The sequence below is a fragment of the Nansenia antarctica genome (genome assembly GCF_963989245.1).
Source record: "Nansenia antarctica genome assembly, chromosome: 6".
Lineage (NCBI taxonomy): Eukaryota > Metazoa > Chordata > Actinopteri > Argentiniformes > Microstomatidae > Nansenia > Nansenia antarctica.
This window is the reverse complement of record NC_137676.1, coordinates 59,332,842-59,356,841: the sequence shown is the minus strand read 5'-3', so window position 1 is coordinate 59,356,841 and position 24,000 is coordinate 59,332,842. Positions and strand designations below refer to the sequence as shown.

At 45.8% G+C, this 24,000-nt stretch overlaps 1 protein-coding gene across 1 annotated transcript in view; it reads right to left on the bottom strand.

The window, feature by feature from the left end:
* The window catches only part of glra3 (glycine receptor, alpha 3), a gene marked incomplete at both ends in the record, with an annotated part of 75,305 nt that overhangs the window by 19,149 nt on the left and 32,156 nt on the right, over nt 1-24,000 (bottom strand). Inside the window, 3 exons of the mRNA XM_080533388.1 lie at nt 9,356-9,493; nt 17,207-17,289; nt 18,082-18,305. Coding sequence (XP_080389514.1) covers nt 9,356-9,493; nt 17,207-17,289; nt 18,082-18,305 — 445 coding nt within the window. The remainder of the gene's footprint in view (nt 1-9,355; nt 9,494-17,206; nt 17,290-18,081; nt 18,306-24,000) is intronic.

Below are 24,000 nucleotides of genomic sequence, written 5' to 3'. Positions count from 1 at the left end.
CAGGTACCGGTTACTACACTCCCCGTCGGCGCCGTGCATGCCCAAACATTTCTGACAGGCTTTGCTTTGCCTTACTATGGCTCGTTTCTCTGCCAGACTGACACTCTTGAACTTTTGGCAGAAGAATATTTTGCCACCGTGCTGATCGCTTCCACAGATGTCACACTCTTCTCTTCTTTCCGAGTTCCTGCCCGTGACTCTGGTTTCACCTCGATGTTCCTCCTCTTCTTCATCTACCGGTGAGTCTCTCTCCATGGCCCTCGTGAACGCCCTCTTCTCCCATCTGACTGGCCTCTCCGGTGTTCCCCCAGAGGTCTCCGTGGAGCCTTGGATTCGAGCCATCCCCTCGAGGATTTTTTCCTGCCTTTTCAGAAACAGAAGAAGAGCATCGAACCGCTTGTCTGGGGCGACTTGGTTTTTGGGTTTGGTTACAAAAGCAAACCAGCCTTCCTGCACACGATCTGGCAGTTTGCTCTCGATGGCCCTAAGTACAAGTGGGTTCTTCATAGCGCCCACTTCTCCTAAGTCTGTCAGGTCCATGAGGGCTCTTTCCACTGCCTGAATAAGGTCGATCGCTTTCCTCGGCTGGTTTCCTTTTACCGCTGGTATTCTTTCCAATTCCTCAATAATTTGCAGCGCGATGGTTGCCTTGTCTCCAAACCGATTCTCCAAAGCTGTGAATACGTCTTCCGCTGAGCGGTAGCTCGAGAGTTTGAGCTCCTCGAAAACCTTTCGGTCTATGCTCTCGAGGAGGTGGAGTTTCTTCACCTCTGGCGACCCCGATGGGTCTCCCTGCCGCTGCAGGCTTTCCCAATCTTTCCGCCAGCGATGAAAATCTCTCATACACCCGCTGAACACGGGCAGCCTTGTTGGAGGGAGTTTGATCTTGGCTCTAGTGCGGTTGCCTCCATATGTGGCGCTCTCCAGCCCTGCCTCCCGGGCTTGTTCCCATGCTTCCCGCTGAGCCTCCAGTAGTTTGGCGCGCTCTTGAGCGGCTATTTCTGCTGCCTTCAACTCAATCACGGCCGCCTTCTGCCTTGCCTCAGCGATCTCTTCTTCGGCCCCCAATTTCACCTTCGCTGTCTCCTTCTCAAACTCGGCCACGCTATCAGCTGACTTCAGTCTTGCCTCAGCGGCTTTCCTTTCCAGCTTGGCAATGGCTTCTTTATTTTCTCTATTTGTCGCTCGATCTTTGGCCTCTTCTTCGGCGAGAACGTCGGCCCTTTTCCTCTCATCTTCGGCGAGAGCGTCGGCCCTTTTCCTCTCATCTTCGGCGAGAGCGTCGGCCCTTTCTCTATTCGTCGCTCGATCTTTGGCCTCTTCTTCGGCGAGAACGTCGGCCCTTTTCCTCTCATCTTCGGCGAGAACGTCGGCCCTTTTCCTCTCATCTTCGGCGAGAGCGTCGGCCCTTTCTCTATTCGTCGCTCGATCTTTGGCCTCTTCTTCGGCGAGAACGTCGGCCCTTTTCCTCTCATCTTCGGCGAGAGCGTCGGCCCTTTTCCTCTCATCTTCGGCGAGAACGTCGGCCCTTTTCCTCTCATCTTCGGCGAGAGCGTCGGTGGCCATTTGCTTTGCTGCGGCGGCCTTGTCGGCCATTTTGTCAGTATTCTCCTTCTCAACTCTTCCAAATTCAGTCACAAACGTTTCCCAAAGTTCATCCCTTTTGTCCTCCAGCTCCTCTAGTGACTTTCTCGTGTTGCACGCCTCAACTACAGGGATCCACTCCCCCCAGCTTGATAGCAGACTTCGCGCTTTGATGATGAGGTTATCTGTGAGTGTGCTTCGTTCTTTACAAACGTCGTGGGTTGCCTCCTCTAGACTGATCCTCTTCGCGCCTTCGTGACTCCTTTCTGCTCGTCTAATTGTGGATGAAAGTTCGACTCCCGCGAACCTTGTCCACATGTTGGCCTTTAAGACGTGACCGACCTGTTCAACCTTCTGAGCTCTCTCCTCAGCGGCATTGGTGATGTCTTGAAGAAGCTGACTGTTGCCTGTCTCAGGTTCCTGACTTGCTTTGGCCTTCAAACCTTCCTCATAATTGTCGTCTGCAGAGTTTAGGTCTTTCGCATTTGACAGGAGCGCTATCCACTCGCGTTTCATGTCATCTTCGCCCATCAATGCCACTGACCTGATGATGTGGCGATATCCTCTCTCAAAAGTGACTGCCAACTTTTCCCTTTCGGTCTTTAGTGCCTCCATTCTGTCTGTGACTCAGAAATAACTTGTGTGTACCTGTTTCGTCTTTCTATCTTATGTCTTCAGCCCTCTCTGACTCCCTGAGCTGATTTGCGCTGGTCCCTGCACTTCCTTAACTAGTCTTCGGCAGCGGAACCAGGTTCACCGTGGGGTCATCCCAGGGATACTGCTAAAAATAAAATAATAAAGTGGGAGAGGATTTTCCTCCCCCCGACGACTTAATACCCAGGTACACACAAACCTATTTTAATGCAAACAGTCAATAGAGTCACAGAGAAGAGTGCTGGGTGTGGGTAGCTCTCTGGGTAGCTGCTATTAGCTCGCAATTCCTTTCTTGGTGGGTCTTGTAGGTTAGCCTAGCTGGCTGTGGATTCTTGCAGTTGGGTTAACCAGTTGAAGCTAGCCGTGGATTGTTTCACTCCTTGCCTGCCTAGCTAGCTGTAGCTTTGAATGCTATAAGCTCTACCGCGTGCCTGTGCGCTATTGCGACAACAGGGCTAACGCTAGCTTAGTTTGCTAATGCTACGCTGGCTAGCAAGTGGCTAATTAGCTACAGTCGCGGGCGCCACGGCTCCGTTTCCGGCCTAGTTAGCTGTAGCCTTGAGTGCTATAAGCTCTACCGCGTGTCTGCTGCGCTATTGCAACAACAGGGCTAACGCTAGCTTAGTTGGCTACTCTACGCTAGCTAGCAAGTGGCTAGTTAGCTACAGTTGCGGGCGCCGCGGCTCCATTGCCGGCTGGCGGCTGCGTCACTAACCTGACCAGGCTTTAGCTTGCTCTTATCTCCGGTGAATGGATCCTTGTACTCCCGGAGCTTCTGTTGCGTCCAACCGTGCTTGTATTTCCTTAGCTAACTGACGGTCCGTCCTCCTGCGGTCGTCAGCGGGTGTTTTACAATTGTTCAGCTCTCCCTCTAGTTAGCTGATGGCGAATCCTCTGCTTGCTCCGGCAGTACGGGTGAAATGATGAGACTGACACAATTCGGTTTGATTTCCTTCTTCATCTATTAAACAGATTGTAAAACTAAACACAACACATTGATATCAGTACATGTAAATAAACAGTGAACAAACTAACAGAAAAAGATTTAACAAGCTACACAATCATACAGAACTCCTTACCAACTCCCATCTCTCTTCACACTGTCATTCCGATTCCCTGCCACCCAGATTACCTCCATTAAGCCCGCCCCCATTTCTATCTAAGCCAATCACTCTCTGCATGCATACTTTTACCCAATCAAATGAATCAAACAATAAAATAAACTCCCAATCAAATACCCTCCCATGGATTAGCCAAACAACAACTGTAAAGTATTAGGCAACAAGAATGAATCAGAAATGCCGCAATTTGCTTCTATCCTTTATTCTATCCTTTGCTTCTATCCTTTACGTATTCTATGTTTTATCCTTTTTTTTCAGTATCTTTGCAGAAAGTAAGTTACGGTACATTTACTTCAAAGTACACTACATTTACTTGTGTAAAATGAAAAGTGAAAAATAAAGTGGAAGATGCAAAGTTCAAACAAAAAAGAAAAACAGAAATTCTAGGGCTACAATACAATAGCAATCACACCAAAAATGTCTCACTCCTGAGGGTTTTGGTCCACCCTCTGGTCTGCATCTGGTCACATCTAATGTCTTCCCTGGCAATGCATCTAGTCTATTTCATTTCATTGTATATATTCTGCTATTTTCTAGACATTTCAATATGATTACTGCAAATAGTGAAAATACCACCGCTCATCCCTTATCAGACTTTGCTGAGGTTCTGGAACTGAAGAGTATCAATAGAGTGCAAAATAACAGCATCTGCACACTCAAACACTGTGCAAAAAAACAGTTTATTGTGAGCTTTCTGTCATATATGATAGGAATATGATTACTGCAAAATTGCACCAAATAATTCAGTTTTGAACGTGTTCTTCAGAGTTTTGAACACAGTATGTTAGCAATGAAAAAATGTGTTGCAAATACATAGTATTTTGCAAGTGGGGGAGTTTGAATGAGAGAAGTGTTATGGCATTTGGAGAACGTAGTCATTGAATGCATTCTGTATGAAAGCAATGCACAAATCACAGAGAAAGAGTCACAGTTTTGTTCACATGGGTTTCTGCTCTGCTGACTGTATGAAGAGTTGTGAAACTGTGGTTTCAGTATTGAACATGGTGAGTTAGCAATCATAAAAAACTGTATTAGGAATGTGATGTGAGTGTCCTTATTGTCATATTCAGTGGTGTGTGAGTTGCTGTCTGTCTGTATGCCTCAGTCAGTCCCAATACCTTCCCAAACCGTGTCCAATCACTAGACAGTGACAGGACTGTAGAAGAGCATCATAGATGACCCAAGGCCAAATCACATTAGTGTGTGTGTGTGTGTGTGTGTGTGTGTGTGTGTGTGTGTACATCCTGATTGACAGCTGGCTGATTGACAGCTCGTCCCTATAGCACACCGACCAACAGGGAGAAAAGGCAGTGTGTGTGTGTGTGTGTGTGTGTGTGGGGGGGGGGGGGGGCGTTAACATTGATTTATTGACCCCCTCTAGGTAAGTGTGCCATGGGGCTGCATGGACACTAAGTGGATCTTAACTCAAGCAGAGATGAGTGATCTGGAGGGGGTCTGGAGGGGGTCTGGCAGTAGATGGATGGAGAGGACCCAGTCATGGATGGGCCATGGTGTGGAAGACTGGACTCCACCATGAGGATGTTCAACTGAAGGGCCGTGTATGGTAGACCACAGCACTCCAGATGTCAGTTTGGGACATTTAGCAGACGTTTATCCAGAGGGACTTACTTAGACAAATGTATTTGTTGTAAGTGAATCATCTATCCATCAGTCATTGTAAGAAAAAGTCATCTATGCTGGGGCCAGGGGCCAAAACGGCCCAGGGGCGTAGAGGGGATGAAGAGGTCTTAGGAGGGACAGTGAAGGTGTAGCCTTGTTGCTTGTATCAGCTCATCACAGACACAGCCAATCAAGGCTCTGAAGGTCAGCTGACGAGTCCAATCAGGTGTGGTACAGTAGAACTAGGCTGGAACAAACACCTGCACCCACTGATGCTCTCCGTGACCAGGACTGACAAAGATTGCAGGATGGTAGGCCAGTGTTTCTTAAAATATGGAACATATGCTAGTTGTTGAGAATTGTATATATATATATATATATATATATATATATATATATATATATATATATATATATATATATATTTCCCCTAATGATGGTATACTTCCTGGCATTTCAGAAAGTAAGTCAATCAAAATCAGAGCAGTCATATCCAACATTAAAGAGTTTTCTTTTGTTCTTCTTTTTTTCTCAGCAATTGTATCAGGGATACAAAAACATTGTGGTCATTGTTCAAGGTCTATCTAAAGCCCTCGGCTTTCTGGCTCTGTTGAATTAGACTGACACATTTCAACAGGAGATTATCATCCTGCTGTCACTGCTGTGTTAAACAGTGTGTGTGTGTGTGTGTGTGTGTGTGTGTGTGTGTGTGTGTGTCTATCTATCTCTGTGTCCATGTGTGAGAGATAGAAAGAGGAAGAGAAGAGAAAAATATATTGCGACTTGCTAAATTTACCTGACCCTCAAAAACCTTTGTAATGGTGGAATCTTGTCAGATATCGCCCCACCCGCTGGAGCCAATCTCATCACTAGCATCTACTCTACTCTAAAGGATTTAGATAGAGAGGGAGGGAGGGAGGGAAGGAAGGAGAGCAAGAGAGAGAGAGAGAGAGAGGGAGAGCGAGAGAAAGAGGGAGAGAGCGAGAGAGAGGGAGAGCGAGAGAAAGAGGGAGAGAGCGAGAGAGAGGGAGAGCGAGAGAAAGAGGGGGAGAGTGAGAGAGAGAGAGCGAGAGAGAGAAAGAGAGAGCGCACAAGAGAGTGAGAGAGAGAGACAGACAAAGAGAGAATGCCAGTTGCTACAGTATTATGATTCTAAGACAGACATAGCGTCATTCACAACCACAACCCAATACACGATGCCTCTTCCCCCACAGCACTCTCACAGTCCAGAGGCAAAGACGACAACAACAACAACAACAACAACAACAACTATGAATAAATAAAAACAAAACACGCACTCTGGGATTTGTAACGTGCCCTCACAGCTTGTCATCCCAGTGTGACCTGCTTCCACTCTCCTGGAATCCAGCCTCCATCCCCGGGAACGATGATGGCATTATCATGTACTACGCTTTAATCCTCATTGGCAACCCTCCCCAAAACACACACATACACACACACACACACACACACACACACACAGACACACAGATTAGAAATAATGCGCACGCGCACACACACACACACACACACACACACACACACACACACACACACACACACACACGTCCTCTATAGCTATATGTCCTCTTTACTTCCCTATTAACCACTCCAGTTGTTTCCTACCCAGAGTGCAGTGGGGGCTCCAGGCCTGTCTTGCAGAGAGGAGCAGCTGGGTGGTTCTTTCAGGAGGAACATACTGTACAGTAATGACACAAGCACTACATCCACTGAGCACTGAGCACTGTTTACTGTAGCAGCAGTCTGCTGTGTGTGTGTGTGTGTGTGTGTGTGTGAGAGAGTGTGCGTGTGTGTGTGTGTGTATCTAAGCAACCAGAACACACATTAGATTCCAAAATCCAGGTGTTCAAAGTTGGGAGTATTTCAGTTAGAAGTGCTCATTGGTATTAAAACCGTGCAATCTAATCTATAAACATAAACCCACCTGTGTGTGTGTGTGTGTGTTTCTGTAGTGCCTCTCTATGGGAGTGTGGCCGTGTGCAGCCCTGGGAGCTTTGGCTCCAGTCCTGTCTGCTTTTGATCTCACCAGAGGTCTACAGAAATCAATCAACACAGACACACACACACACACACACACACACACACACACACACACACACACACACACACACACACACACAGAGACAGGCTATCAATGAGGGGGACACTGAGAGACCTGTTATCAATGACAGGACAGACAGATGGACAGACAGGGCGGGCCTACATGACAGCACACCGACACACAGACGTGTTATCAATGACAGGACAGATCGGATCGGATTGATTTAAACATCATCACATTTGTGGACAATTCAAATATGTACTATAACTGACTTTCCCAGAGATAATGTTCTATCTCTCTGTTCTCCTCCTGAACAAGACACATCCTCTCCTTATTTAGACCCACACAAGGCTTCTCCTTCTCCTACTTGATTATGTAGAAGCCGCATCGACTGGTAGAATCAATCAATAGGTCTTTTGCAAGTGGGAATTGATTCAATTATAGGGAGACATTTTGAAAGATAGCCCACTCAGGGCTGTGTTTGACAGGCTGTACCCTTCAAGGGGCCGACCGCCGCCCCCCACCACTGCCCTCCACCCAGCACTGCTCTCCAAAGGACCTCACATCAATCAAGGACTCCATCAATATGGTTGTCTGTGTCTGTGTTTGTCTCTCTCTCTCTCTCTGTCTGTGTGTGTGTGTCTCTCTCTCTCTGTCTCTCTCTCTCTCTGTCTCTCTCTCTCTCTCTCTCTCTCTCTCTCTGTGTCTGTCTCTCTCTTTCTCTGTGTGTCTGTGTCTCTCTCTCTGTCTGTGTGTGTGTGTGTCTCTCTCTCTCTCTCTCTCTCTCTCTCTCTCTCTCTCTCTCTGTGTCTGTGTCTCTCTCTCTCTGTGCCTATGTCTGCCTCTCTCTCTCTCTCACTCTCACCCTCTCTCTCCTTCATCCATACATAAGACTGCTAGTTTCTAAATATAGAAGTGGAGCCCGGGGCAAAGCCCTATTCAAGCCCTCCATTCATAAACACATGGTTCCAGGGAAGCCCAGGTGCTCTGAGGAGGATACAATGACTGTCTCCAGACGACGAGACCCAAACGTATTGTCAGAGTAATAAGTCTTTGGAATAAGGGGCAGTCAGTCATTAAGGCTCACAAAGAAACTGAAATCTGGGTCTTAGCCTCCATATCTGGAAGGAGGGTTTAGTCTAGGGACTGGGAAGTGTACACGTTTTCCACTGCTAAAATAACATGCCCTATAAGACATCGAGCACAGACAGATTTTTAGTGCTGTGGATTTCAGGACGAGCAAAAGTCTAGTTTGTCAAGCCTTCCAAACGTGTGAAAAAGAGTTACATTTTGTCAAGAAAAAAAGAAAATAATTTTAATTAAATTGGAAGAAAAGAGTCTTAACTTCATTAAGCGTTTTTTTATTTCCCCTACGACTGAGAGAGAGCTTTATTAAACCGGAGTCTGTTGAACAGAGTGAGCTGAAGCAGCACTTATTGATATATTTTCACGCCCTCCGTTGACATGAAAACCGTGCGGGAAGCCTCTCGCAGAGGAAGGTGATGCCTGTGCTGGATACATAATTGAGCGAGCGAAAGGAGAGAAAACACACTTTTATCATTTATCAAACGATCAGGCTCTCACTCACTCTCTCTCTCTTTCTACAACCCCCACCTCTCTCTCTCTCTCTCCCTCCCTCTCTCTCCCTCACACCCCTACCCCCCTGCACTCATTGCAGGCTTGGTTTCCTGTCATTTCTCTGTTTAATTCAAGCAAACATAACCCTGATTAGCTCGGAGCCAAGATGTACTTACTTAGCGCTGGCTATGCGGACATGACAGCTCATGTAAAATGCAGCCCCCCCCCCCCCCCCCCCGCTACATTATTCACACACCCTCACACTTCCACCTTCACCTCATTTCGCCGGCTCGCGTTCCATCAAAAGCTCCATAATGGCCACACTTTTCCAAGCATTCACACTGCGACATAGACGTATCTTATGTAGATGCGCTGCACAAGTTCAACACATATGGATTTTTGGGGGGGGTATTCTCATGTCAATAGATGCATGCATGGGGTACATGAAGCACGTTCTGACTTTTGTGTCTCTGTGATCTTCTGTTCCCTTTGAGTGGCACACATAACTCACATATAACACATAGCTCAAGAGTAGACAGTTTGCAAGTTAGCTCAGTTGGCTCAGTTAGCATGGTATTAATCAAACAAAGATTGTGGGTTCAATCCTCGCTGGTTGGATAAAAGCATCTGCTGAATCCCATGAATATATTATTACATGACATATTATTATCATATGACAGGTTATAGAAGTTTATAATCCAAGTGTAACGATGCTTCTGTCACTGTTCCCTCCTACCTGTGTTGTAGTGCTTGGTGCAGTATCTCAGATCCGATTCGTCCTTGAGGAGGAACTGTGGGAGGGTCAGCCCATCGGCCACCTGGACTGGGCCGTTCTCCTGCCACTCAAAGATCAGGTCGTTCATGGTGTAGCCAACTGGAAGGAAGAGACAGGCCACATGACTGTGAGACATCTTGGACACAGGACTGTGTTTATGAAACAAGCTGCATTCGGCATGTCCTCAAAGATCTCTTTGTGTTGGGAAAGATATCAACGAAAGAGGTTACCAAGGGTATGGGATGTTTATTTCAATGGACAGGAAATCAATGTAATTCCTTTTGCTTCGTCTTTGAACTAAAGGAACCCCAGGGAGCTGTGTCTGTGTCTGTGTGAGAAAGAGAGAGAGAGAGAGAGAGAGAGAGAGAGAGAGAGTAACTACTACCATTACCATTGTACCCTGAGTGTGTGTGTGTGTGTGTGTGTGTGTGTGTGTGTGTGTGTGTGTGTGTGTGTGCGTGTGTGTGCGTGTGTATGTGTGCGTGTGCGATGTTCATTCATGTACAGTATGTGTCAATCCATGTCCGTGGATACAGTATGGTTGCTCCATAACACTGGGCTTCTGATGTCCATATCACTGACGCCTGCAGGTAACTCTCAAGTGATTGACCAATGAGAAGGACAGGATTCAATTAGTCTGTTAATCTGATCACATGACTCACTGTCATACAATATATGAATCATGAATGTGGATATGAATATGAATATGTAACTATGGAACGTTGACAGCATACATTAATACCAAACTGCCACAATCCTTTTGAAGACGTGCAGGCTTATAAAGTATGGCAAAAGGTGAGGTAGGCTACCTCCAGTACATGAATCATTTATGTCCCATTGGTGTTCAACAGTCCCTCGCTTCAGATCAAACTATCAAAAACCGGCAAGCTGTCTCTATCTTTGGATGCAAAAGCGATCCAATTTCCAGACCAAACATTTTAATCTTAAAATACCAAAATAGTACCAACAAGCCGCCCCAATCTAGTACTAATCTAATACTAATCTAGTACTAATCTAGTACTAAAGATTAAACAAAGAGATTAAAATCATCGTAGAACACAATAGTGAAAAGTGAATTCAAATAGTAGCCTTCTTCTACTTCAAAGCAATTTCTCTCCCTCTCTCTCTTCCTCTCCCTCTATCTATCTCTTTCTCTCACTCTCTCTCTCCAGATATGTTCCAGAATGCATTGCTCCAGCCCAGGGGATGGGGGGGGGGGTGTGTGTGTGTGTGTGGAGGCAGTGCAGATGGGGTCATATTTGGAGCTGAGTGAAAGTAGCCCTCTGCAGTGTGACTCAATGTGACTCACTTTCAGATATGGGATATAGGGACTTGGCACATAGGGACTCTCCACAGCCACATGTTCAAAAGTAATAAAACCAATAACCAAACTGAAGAAAATGCCAGGGTCTTTTCATACTCCCATGATGCCTACCTCATGACTATGCTTAATATCTTGTTCATAATATATTGTATTGCATCCTACTCTCCATCAGACCACCACAATCCTTCATAATATCTTGTACTGCATCAGACCACAATCCATTACAGTTGATAAGATCACATAATGCCCCTAATGACCGCTAATAAACTCAAGTCGCCCCGCGGTGGTGTAGCGGTCTAAAGCACTGGCCACTAGTGCATGCTGCCCACCGGGGCCGGGGTTCGTATCCCGGCTCGCCAGACCCGGATATGGCCAGGGCACACACGGGGAACGGCATATTGGGCGGCCGCTCCCGAGGGGGGTATAGGAGTAGTTCCGGACAAGGATCCGTCGCGCAACAGCGCCCCCGTCTGGTGCTGGAATAACGGTGCTGGGCTCGAGGAGCCAGTCAGCTAGTCTGCCTGGCGGCCTCCTCTGGGACTGCCGGCCGCGGGGTCGTGCGGCGGATCCCTCGCAATAGGCAGGGGATAATTGGATGCTAGGTTGGGTTCAATTGGCTACCAAATTGGGTGAAAAAAGGGATAAAATCTGAAAAACAAATTTTAAAAAATTAAAAAATAAACTCAAGTCATGGCAACAAAAAAAAGGTAAACAATCATCATCAATCATCAATGTCCTTCTTCCAATCCTGAACGAATCGCATTATTGGGTTTTGAACACTGTCTTTGATCTGCAGACGCAGGAAAGGGGAAGCCGGAAGGCCTTGTTATTGTTGGCCAACAGAGGCGCATACTAAAACAGAGCGCAGCCCTACGAACGAAGCCAAGTGATTTCTCAAAGCTTTAAAGAGAGCCTGGCACAACATCCCCCGGGCCGCGGCACTGCACTGGAAAGGAGACGGTTTTGTGAACACGTATAAATAAATGATTCGCAGAGATGTAATTAGTCGGGATCTTTCTGGGTCTTTATAAAGCTGTGTCACCGTGTCCGCTGGTGCTTGTTCTGCTTGTGCATGGGGGTACTCGTATTGTACCACAGGGGCAGCTTGGGGTCATTCATGTTAATAGTAATTAACCCATTACTGCCCCCGCGTGAACATACTGTCGTTCATTTCTGAAGACACGCGTTAATGAAGTGCTGTGAAAAAGGGGATAGTGTTGTTTCCTCACTGGCGGTTATGGATTTAGATCGGTAGGCTGTGGCTGAGCTGTCCACCGCCTAAGGCTACCACGGCTGTAGACCCATCTCACACTTCCCACTCCTGGAGGCAAAAGGAGAGTCTCAGGGGTCGGGTTCCCACCAAGGTCGTCACCATGGATACATGGATGTATAGGAGATTCTGCCTATACCTTTCTGCCTGCCGCAAAAAGACGATACAACTCCTGCTCCGGCTGGCCTGAGTGGGGTGATCAGAGTCAGGCTGGGGGATGTTAAATCATACTGGACTGTTGTTACAGGTTATAATGTTTTAGACGTCTATTTATATAGTTTTTCGTTTTTATTTTATTCTATTATCCAATTGTCACTTTATTTTGTTGGTGCTTTTTGTGGTGTGAGCTGCTGTAACGCCTTAATTTCCCCTCATGGATCAATAAAGTATCTATCTATCTATCTTTCTATCTATCTATCCTTCTTTCTATCTATCTATCCTTCTATCTATCTATCTATCTATCTATCTATCTATCTATCTATCTATCTATCTATTTCTAGTAGTGCAGTCAATCAGACGGTTTTGAGACAGTTTTGCCCAGCGCATGCGATTGCACGTCCATGTAGAAATGTTTGTGTTCCCTGTGTGTCTCAATGGATTTGACAAACAATTGACTACAGTAGCTACATTGACAACATGTCAAAATAAATCAGTGAAAAAAGCCTAGCCTAACTAAAATACACTCAATTAAAAGCCAAACAGAACAGAACTTTTAGCATATGTTTAAAAATTGATACAGATGGGGCTGACCTAATGTCTTGTGACAGCAAGTTCCAGTGTTTTTCTGCATAGTGAGCGAATGCTGCCTCGCCACTTTTGGTGCTCACTCTAGGAACTTTTAAAAGGCCAGCCTCAGACGATCTTAGGGATCTTTCTATTTTTTTCTTTCTATTTTGGCCCTACACCATTCAGGGATTTGTACATGATTTTCAAATCTATTCTGTGACATACCGGGAGCCAGTGTAATAATCTAATGGGAAAAATGTGGTCAAGTCCCAGTTCATAAGGGAGTCTATTGGTGCAAGATCATCTGTTGTCATATTGTTATAAGCAACATTGTCATCCTGAATGAGTGTGCCTAATGGGAGCATGTATAAGTTGAATACAAGAGGCCCGAAAATGGAACCGTGGGGAACTCAACACATCATGCTAGTGCGGTCAGATATATCTAGCTTGTCTAGGAGTATCATGATCAACAGTATCAAATGCTTCACTAAGATCCAATAGCCTTAGTACTGAGACTTTTCCCGCATCAGTGTTAAGGTTAATGTGATTTAAAACCGTAATAAGAGCTGTATTAGTGCTGTGTGATTAGGTCTAAACCCTGATTGAAAGTGATCGAGAAGACTACAAGAGGTCAGGAATTCATTGAGCTGTTTATAGATCGTCTTCTCACTTTACCTATAAATGGCAGGTTAGAAATGGGCCTGTAGTAATCCATTACGGAGGAATCTAAGCTGGTCTTTTTCTTTTTTTTTACCACAGCAGTTTTCAAAGTCTTTGGTTAAGTGCCTGATACAAGAGAGCTATTTACAATTTGCAATGAATACACCGCAAGACAGCTAAAAACTGTTTTGAAAAAGGTTATGGGGAGCGAATCCAGACAGCAGGTGGAGGATTGTAAGGTTGTGTACTGTTTCTTCAAGAGCCTTGAGATCAATGGTTTTAAAACAAGACATTCTAGTAATACTGCTTTTGTGGGCTACCGGAGATGGGAGCTTATTCCTATTTATCAGAATAGATTGTCTAATTGTTTTTATTTTGTGACTAAAAAAAGATGCAAATGCATTGTATTTTTCAGTTGATGGGTTCGCCGCTAATTGAGCCTTCGGTTTGGTTAGTCTAACAATAGTGGAAGAGACTGAGTGTATTATTACCATCCCTGCTAATGATGTCAGAGAATAATTACTTTCTGGCTCTATTCAACTCAATGTTATAAGAATGCAGTTTCTCTTTCTACAGCTCCAGGTGAACATGGAGTTCAGTTTTCCTCTATTTGCTTTCTGCTCTGCAACACTCGTTTAACTATCATCACTGAATCAGCATTTCTCAGAGCAGCTGAAAAGTGGTCAGACATAGTAACATCAATAGCCGTAATACATGAAGCTTTGATGCCTCTGGTGATAAATAGATCTAGTGTGTGGTCCCGAATATGAGTAGCACCAGAAACATGTTGGCATTATGTTTGATGATGATGATGGGGAATAACATTGACGTAGATGTGTGACTGAATTCAACCATCAAACACACACAGAGGATTTGTAAGCGATACTCTCTTGCACAGTAGACAGAACTGTGTGGTGGGTTCATAAAACACTCAAACGTGACAGAAGCGTGTGGTTTTCAAGGCAGCTGTGATGCTGTTGAGGTTCTCTCTCTCAAGGACACACTGTGCTCAAGTTCCTTCATAGTGGACCACATGATGTTACTACAGTAGGTGTGTCTTCCATCATGGATGGAGACTATAGCCTTAACTTATAAGGCAAATGATGACATTTGCATAGAGGTACGGACATAGTCTTCATACTATTACATTTATGTATAGCAAATATATTATATCCTATGCTTTAATATTCTATTACCTTGGGGGAAATAAGTATTTAACCATTTTTTAATTCAACATAATTCCATTGCAGCTATTCACATGAAAGTTAGCCCAGACATTGGTCTTAACTCAAAGAACTACAGAGCTAAAGAAATTGTAACATTCCAATCCATACATGTAGGTATTTCCCCCACTTCTGTGTATTCAGTCTCGTACGTCATGGTATCAGCCAAGGGTCTACTGGCTGGAATCAGTCCTTCCTACAGGGAACAGACGCCATGTCCCTGTAAAATTAGGTCACAGAGTGTTTGTGTTTGTGTGTGTGTCCCTGTGTGTGTGTGTGTGTGTGTGTGTGTCCGTCCCTGTTTGTGTGTGTGTGTGTGTGTGTGTGTGTGTGTGTGTATGACATGAGGAAGTACTGTGCCATCCACACTGGCATGACAGGGCAGCATTACACTGGGAGGCAAAAATATTTTTGCCATCACAAAATGTCCTCCTTTTCTACGTGTGTGTGTGTGTGTGTGTGTGTGTGTGTGTGTGTGTGTACACATGCACAACTGTTTGGATGTGCGTGTGTGTGCGTGTGCATGACTGTTTATGTGTGTGTGTGTGTGTGTGTGTGTGTGTGTGTGTGTGCACGTGACTAAGGGAAATACCGTACTACACACACTGGCATGACAGGGCATTATACCTCCAGGTAAAAGCCACAAAATCTCAAAATCTCCAAACTGCCATTGACCTCATTGGTTTCCCGCCGGCCTAGAAACGGCTTCATCAGATGAAAGAGCTATTTGATCAGTCTGAGGACCTTACACAACCGCCTGCTGTCAGCCTGGATGTCAACCATGGGAGGAGGTGGAGTACGCAGACCCAGCACAAGGAGGGTTTGACCAGAGAGATTTCAAAGCCAAAGCATCATGATGCATTCACATGAAACCACATAATCCCATGGCAGACCAAAGTTAGCACTGTCTTGGTGATATTGACCAATAGCAGTTCATGGAATCAACAGAAGTTTCAAACAATGCTACCATACTTAACTGCCGGAAACACAGGGCTGGAATCCAAATACTTGTTGTGAATGTAGAAAAGGGGCCAATCTGGCACTATGTATATTATGTCAGTGGAGGCTGGTGGAGGTAGACATCTGAGGACGGGCCTCATGGAATGAGGAATGGTATCAAACATTCCATGCATTACAATGAGCCCGTCCTCCGATTTCTACCTTCACCAGCCTCCCTGGTATATGGATATATGTATATTCCCGCCGGGGAACCGAGACTAACGAGCTCCCAGGGCTTTATGGGCCGGGAGCCAACGCAGGAAGCCAGAGCGCCGGACCGCGGAGTCTCTCCCTCTACTCAGAAACGCCATAGGAGATCTTCTCTGCCTGCCGCAATAAGACTGCACAGCTCCTCCTCTGGCTGGCTCCAGTGGGGTGATCAGAGTCAGGCTGGAGGATGTTAAATCCTACTGTATATAAATAAGGTTTCTGATGTCTATTAGGTCTATTAGGTATATCTTTAGTTTTATTTTTTATTTTAGTCTACTATTTTAGTCACTTTGTTTTGTTGTTGTTGTTTAGGTGTTCTGAGCTGCTGTAACGCCTGAATTCTCCCTCGGATAGATCTAATTTCCCCTTAGATCTTAGTACCCATCTGTCAATCTCTATATCTGTCATACCGACTATCCGAGAGAGGCGGAACTCCCGGGAGGACCCGGCCACCATGGTGTCCCCATGACGACCGTCTCCAGCGCCCCGCGAGCCCCAACGAGGCGGGGGCGGGTGAGACACCGAGGCCTCGAGGCCCCGGCCCAGAGCCAGTGAGACACCCCGGTCCAGGAAGAACACACGTTTTCTTTCTCCCCGTCCCTCCTGCCCTGTCAAGGATCCATGACCAGAACATCCTCCATTATTTACTGCAGTGCCACCAACTCTGTCTGTTCTGTTTGGCTCAGATCTCTGGAAACATAGTCCCTGGAAGTGAGCTGCCTCACAATGTCTATCCGCTTGTTAAGTCGTGACGTGTTTCCGGGTCCAACGTTGGCTGAGGCGCTGTCTTCGAAATGCCGAAATAACAATAATAATTAATTATATTTATATAGCGCTTTTCCGAGGCTCAAATACCCTGACAATAGGAGAAAACGGGAAAGTGCCGTGTCCCTTGTTGTATGAATAGATCCGAGTCTAAAAAACGATTAAACTGTCATTCTACCGCTGTAGTTCACAGGTACTCTGGTGCGGAGAATTTTTGGTTTGGACTCGGAAATGGCTAAACGTCACTTTTGACGTCAGACTTAACAAGCGGATACATCTAGATAAGAATGGAGCCAGCACACTTAACTTCTGGAAACAGAGATAGAAGCCAGATACTTTGTTGTGAATGGATACATGGAATGGTAAAAGGTGCCGATGTTAAAACGAGCAAGATTATGTACACTCGCTGAGGACGTTATTAGGAACACCTGCACACCTTCCCGGTCATTCGGGAATGTTTTCTTGGCACACTTTGGGCCCGTTAATTAACACCAATCGATCACCGCTTGAATGCCACAGCCTATTGGAGTATTGAGTATTGTTGGAGTATAGACCATGTGCATCGATTCATGGCCACAAACGTGCTGGAGACGTTCATACAACTAGGCAGGAACGCATCGAGCCACGGTACTCACAGCTCTCCAGTTGCATGATACACGTCTGCACGTCCATGGGGAAGTTCTTCAGATCCATCGGACAGGAGAGGGTTAACGTCAATCTGGAGGAGAGAGAGTCAACAACAGACAGACAGACAGACAGACAAACAGACACATTTGAGTCATCGACGTCACCAGTACGCAGGGTAGTCATCACTGTCACGCCTCTGCATCCCCATTGACCTACATTGATCTATTCACAAGCGCGTCAAGAGAGTTGGACTGTTCAGCTGGGGGCCGTCAACTGGTAAAACATTCAGAAGAGAGAGAGAGAGAGAGAGGGGAACGTAACTAGAGAGGGCTATGTGTTGGTCTACACCTCAGAGACTAGGCGGTTGTCTGAGAGGAGCTGAGTGGAGACTGGAGAGGGAGAGAGAGGGAGGGAGGGAGGGAGGGGTCAGGGGGGAGAAGAAACAGAAGAAGAAGAAGAAGAAGAAGAAGAAGAAGAAGAAGAAGATGATGATGAGGCATGAGGGGAGAAGGGTGAGGGAGAACTGAGGAGAGGAGATGAGAGGAGTGCAGGCTGACAGCTGCACAGTGGAAATGTTATAATTACGCTCTCCTCACCAACCCCCTCACCCCCGCTCGCCCCCACCTGTGATTTGTCATTTGGTTGGACACACAGGATTGATCTATTGTTGTGAGGGGTGTGGCACTTTATGGTGCTTTTGTGGTTTAGAATTTGGTTTGGAATTCAATCAAACCTGCATTGCGGTATGCTATACAGTACAGGTACAGCTCTTTTTTCTCCCACAATAGTCTGATCACAGTAGGGTTTTGAGGTACTGGAAAGTACACACATCACACACACACACACACACACACACACCACACACACACACACACACACACACCGTATGGAGTACAGGACGTTGCCGTTCTTGAATATTCTCAGGAGCTTGTTGTCTGTGGTGACCTCGTGGAAGTGAGCGCCTTTCTCGTTGGCGAAGAACAAGTCTGGTTTCCAGATGGAGTCCAACATGGAGGGGTCCAGGTCCAGGGAGTCGTCGGGGTACTCTGCGTACGCCAACCGGGGGTCGTTCCACTGCTGGCGGAGGAAGATGTTCACTCTGTAGTCCTGGAGAGAGAAGGGGGGAGGGGGAGAGAGAGAAAGAGAGAGAGAGAGAGAGAGAGAGAGAGAGAGAGAGAGAGAGAGAGAGAACAAGATCAACGTCTTCATAAATGATCAGCTGCTGGATGAAAAGACACGTTTTAGTTTATTCATAACTAATTTGGGAATAGCTCCTTCATAAGGGAACATTTGTAAAGCATAGAACACATTTCTATAACAAGGAGACAACAAAGTATCATTATGAGGTTCAGAACATGTTCTGTTTGGCGTGTTCATTCACAGACACACACACACACACACACACACGCACACACACACACACACACACACACACACACACACACACACACACACTCACACACTCTCTCACACTCTCTCACACACACACACACCCACACACACACACCTTATGGAGTACACGACATTGCATTGAGAAAGTCATGAAAGAGGTAAAAAAAAAAAAAAGAAGGATACTAAAACTCCATCTTGGCTTAAAACAACTAAAAGGCTCTGGTGTGTGACTCTGAACAAACACAGTGAACCAAACACCCAAACAAGCACGCCTCAAAGGCACAAGCTGCTCCACTCAGCGTGTTGTCTCTCTGAAACAACACAGAAGGAGCCGGGGAGAACACCTATTGTCATCCCTACTTAGTCGGCGTGTTAACAGTAATTATACACCATATGCTTCACATCAGGAGATTTGGGTTGAATAAAAAGTAACACGTTCACTGTTCCTCTGACCAGTGGCAAACACCTGGAGACGGAAAGACAGACAAAATATATAGTTGCTTTACCACGCTTAAATGTCGAGTGGTCTATCTTTATTTAGCATTCTTTAACTGATTTTATTTTAGCCTATTCTTCAATTGTCACTTCGTTTTGTTGTTGTTGTTGTTTTGTGGTCAGGGGTGCTGTAACGCCTGACTTTCCCCTCAGACATCAATATAGTACCTATCTACCTGTCTATCTATTTGTCTATCTATCAACCTGTCTATCTATCTATCTGTCTATCTATCTATCTGTCTATCTATCTATCTGTCTATCTATCTATCTGTCTATCTATCAACCTGTCTATCTGTCTATCTATCTGTCTATATGTCTGTCTGTATGTCTGTCTGTCTGTCTGTCTGTTTGTCTGTCTCATTCACAACTCGTCAAAAACTGCAGCTTGGGCCCTTTCCTCACCAATCGACGCGTTGGAAAACATTGGGCGTCTTGGGTTGACGAGTGACCTAACCCTAACCCAAAAGTGTAATGTATGTAAATGTAAAAATGTAAAGTGGTAATTCAGTAGCAGTCACTGCCAGTCAGTCAATGGGTTCAGTCAATGGGTTACCTCACTTGTCAATGGGAACGTGTTGCCCTAACACCCTGAAACTCACAGAGTACAGGCACTGTTAGGTTTACTCCCTGCATGAACACATTCAGTAGCATTCAAGTAGCATACGAAAGTTCAATGAAAAAAGGCCTTGCAATTTCGACGCAATCAAACCAGCATGTCAGCAAGTTCAGGTGTGAAGCTGGGGATTGGACACCTGACAGGCAGAGCATGAGACAGAAATCCATCTAACTCGCCTACATGGAATAGATTAGATTAAATACCATCTCCCTTGTATCTAAATGCTCATATAAAAATCGAATGAAATCCAAATAGAATGTAATATATTTCCCCTCAGCTGGGAATATGATATCTGATTACTTTCTGATATTTGCTCAGTTCAGCCGGAGTGAAAAAGTGCAATTTAGTTTGATGTATCTTAAAATAAGAATGTGATGAAAATGTCAACTATATGAAACAATAAATGATTTAATTATTAATATAAGAGCTACACCTGCAGTGTCCTTGTGCATGTAGCGTTTGACAGGGCTCTCCTCTAACTTCCATAACATGGTTGAAATCACCATAAAATGTGCACGTGGTCCCTGGGGCAGTCCCAGATGAGGACTTCATGGCCCCAGTGTGTGTGTGTGTGTGTGTGTGTGTGTGTGTGTGTGTGTGCGCGTGTCTCAACTTGTTCCTGTGGCGTCAGCTCTCTGAGGGCTGGGAGATTCTGATGACTGAAGAGGTGAAGGATGGCTTAATGTGTGTGTGTGTGTGTGTGTGTGTGTGTGTGTGTGTGTACCACACTAAAACCGCAGTCAACTCCAACAGACAACCTGTCACTGCCACCCACGCGTCCCTCTCTGCCACCCTCGATGCCACTCTGCTTCTCTCTCTCTCTCCTCTGACTTTCTCTCCCCCCCTGTCCCTCTCTGCCCCCCCCCCCTCTCCCTCCCTCTCTCCCCCTCCCTCCCTCTCTGACACAGACTGAATATGGCAACTCCGGTTCTTACATGTGGAACCACAGTTCATTCGTCATTAAGCTGTCACTGGTGCCTGTGAAACGGCCTGGGGATTGTGTCTCATTCAAACAGCATCAGCCGCTAAGAAATCGTTGATGGTGGTGCCACATGAATGTAACAAGCGTATGTCTGGAGGCTACATGTGTGTCTGTGGGCGGCCCTCTCGCCCATCTGGAAAGGCTACAGCACAGTGGTGGCAGTCCGCAGGCTCTCTGTGTGGTAGGAATCTAACCTTGGAAATCTCCTCACGTTTACTTCAAAACCGATGGGTTTGTAGAAGAGGACGACTAACAGTGTTTGTTAGTCCTTGCCGTAAGAAAACCTGATTGATTTTCTGTTCAGGTCAGTTTGTTTGCGTTTCAGATGGTGAACATTTGAAACGCAAACGCCGCTGTTTGGCGTGACAATGGAGACACCAGGCTGACCAGGCGAAGTTAACATCTACTGACTTAATGGATCATCAATTGATCATCAATACGATCATGTTTTGTTAAACAAAGTAAACATTACTTTACTGACTGAATGGATCATCGATGGATCATCAATGGATCATCAATAGATCATCAATCAATCATGTCAAAATCAATCATGATAGATCATCAATACTATCATGTTTTGTTAAACCTCCTCAATTTTCTGGACACCAGTTTTGGCTGCACACACCCCCTTTTATTAAAATATGTAGTACTGAAGTTCTGATATGGACAGTTAATACTACCTACACTAAGCAGAGTAACCTCACCTACATAGGACCATAGTGTGATGCAATTCCCTACTCTCACAAAACCTTGATGATGGCTGACATGCACACACACACACACACACACACACACACACACACACACACACTTCACATGTTCTGGCTGTCACCAAAGTGCTTTTCCATGTTTGTGTTCTGCTCTGGAACACGGAATCACACAGGAGCCCGCACACACACACACACATGTTAAATTAGGCACATGTAATCCCCAAACTTGGTAAACATGGCTGGACGTGGGAGCAGCTGGACTCATTCTGGGCCTCTCTCGTGTGTCTGCATCACTGCTTCTAATCAAGGTAAATGGGATGGAGGAGGTGGGAGTGAGCTGTATTGACTGTATTGGCTAACACCTTCACAGCTATAATGGGTGATAGCCACATTGTGTTGGTATTGTATTGACATTATGCTAAAATGTTCTCCAAGTCATTTGAATCAAGTAATCCTGTGTCTTCAGAGAATTTGAGAGGATTTGGGCGTTACACTTCAAACCCGCTAACTTAGGGTCCATTGACTTGCATTGGGTTTTGGTTCAAATGCAAAAAATGAGCTGTTAGTTACGTTGTCAAGATATACATAACATACTCGATTGAAGTTTGTCCTTGTCCATAGACTCATTTCAGGGTAAGGAACTAGACAGGGATGCTACTGGGAAGCTTTGGGTGATCCTTTTAACTCAATGTACGAGTTAAAACAAGACTTACAGTAACAACACAACTTTGTAGCACAAGCCTGCAATTGAGTGCTATGGTACCGTACCACAGCACGTGTGACGAAACAGGGTTTGTAATCTGGGTCTCCCACGAGGTAGTCAACCGTCGTAGCCTGCTAAGCTAAAGCCTGCTGCTTATTTGGGGAGCTAATGTCCAGGGTCTTCAGTCAAGCTCAGTGATTACAGAGAGAGGTTGTAAACCGTCTCCACTCTACAAGGCTTGAAGGAAATTGAATGTTTTTTGGGGGGGGAACTGAGTTGGCAATTCATAACAGCCTCTTGTGCCTTGTTACCACGTTACCTTGTGGTATGACAGGGAATTTAGTCAATGAATGGTGATGTAGAATATTCTTGAAAACCATGCCTGGGTGGCGTAGCTCCTCACTAAGGCGCATGCCACGTAATCGCAGGGTCCCTGGTTTGATTCCGACCATCGATCTATCCTGCATGTCATCCCTCCTCTCTCTCACCAATCCTTCCGGTCAATCTCTACAGTCTCTATCCCAATAAATCACACACATACACACACACACACACACACACACACACACACTTTACATGTTCTGTCTGTCACCAAAGTGCTATCCCATGACTATCCCAATAAAGCAGAAATGGCCTAAAAAAAACATCCTTAAAAAAATTTGCCCATTCCATAATCCCCCCCCCAACCCATATCCAACTAAATGTTTAAGGCTGCATCGGAAGCTTAAGAGGGCACGTGTCGAGGTCGGCCGCATAAGTCCAGCAGGTTGGCCTTAAATGACCTTTGAACCTGAGTGCATGAGCCGAGAGGTTCAGTACTCACCGGAACATGAAACCTGAACCCTTGGCACGACAGAGGCAAACAAAGAGTGTCCAGACACGCACACACACACACACACACACACACACACACACACCCGGGGAGATAAGCCTGTGTGATGCATTGTCAAGTGTCTTTAATGTGACGGCCACAGCTAGATATCCCCTCTGGAAAGGAAGGCCGCTATTGGATTCCTCCACTGAGCTTTATCTGCAAATCTGTCAAACTCTCCCTGGATAAGCTGCTGGGGATACACACATGCTGTGTCATACACACGCTCACATATATCTCTCTCTCTCACACACACACACACACACACACACACACACACACACACACACACACACACACACAGACCATGTCAGTACTGTCTGTTACAAGTTAGACCTGCGTGCGTGCGCACACACACGCGCGCGCACACACACACACACACGCGCGCGCACACACACACACACACACACACACACACACACACACACACACACACACACACACAGACCCCTGTGACAGAGGTGACAGCAGCTGAGTGCTCATGGCAGAGCGGCCCTGTGATCCCAGACATAAGATGCTGCAGCCTCGTCTGCTGGAGTCAGTCTACTTTCAACTGGGATCAGAACTGGGACACGGGTTACAACTTCATCCTTGTCTGGAAAAGCCGTACAGAAATACATCAAGCGATGTGCGATGTATTTATAAGTTGCCACTGACTTTCTATTCACTTCCCAAAAAATATGTATTTTCTCTGTTCATGAAAAAAAAAAGGAACGAAACTAATAAATAAACGACTACTATTGCTACTCCTACTTCCTTAGTTAACTTTTAACCTCCTAACTTTTAACCTCCACACACATCCCAGTGACACTCCAGTTTACATCTAGCGGTGACAGTGGACACACATATGCACATGCACAAAGACACACACACACACACACACACGCAAAGACATGGACAGACACGCGCGTGCACTCCTGGGCGAGGTTACATAGAGGTCAGCTCCTCTATGCCAAGGACGAGGCTGAGGCCAGATGGTGGAGGGAGGCATCCGCTAAGAAGGGTCTCTCTCTCTCTCTCTCTCTCTCCCTCT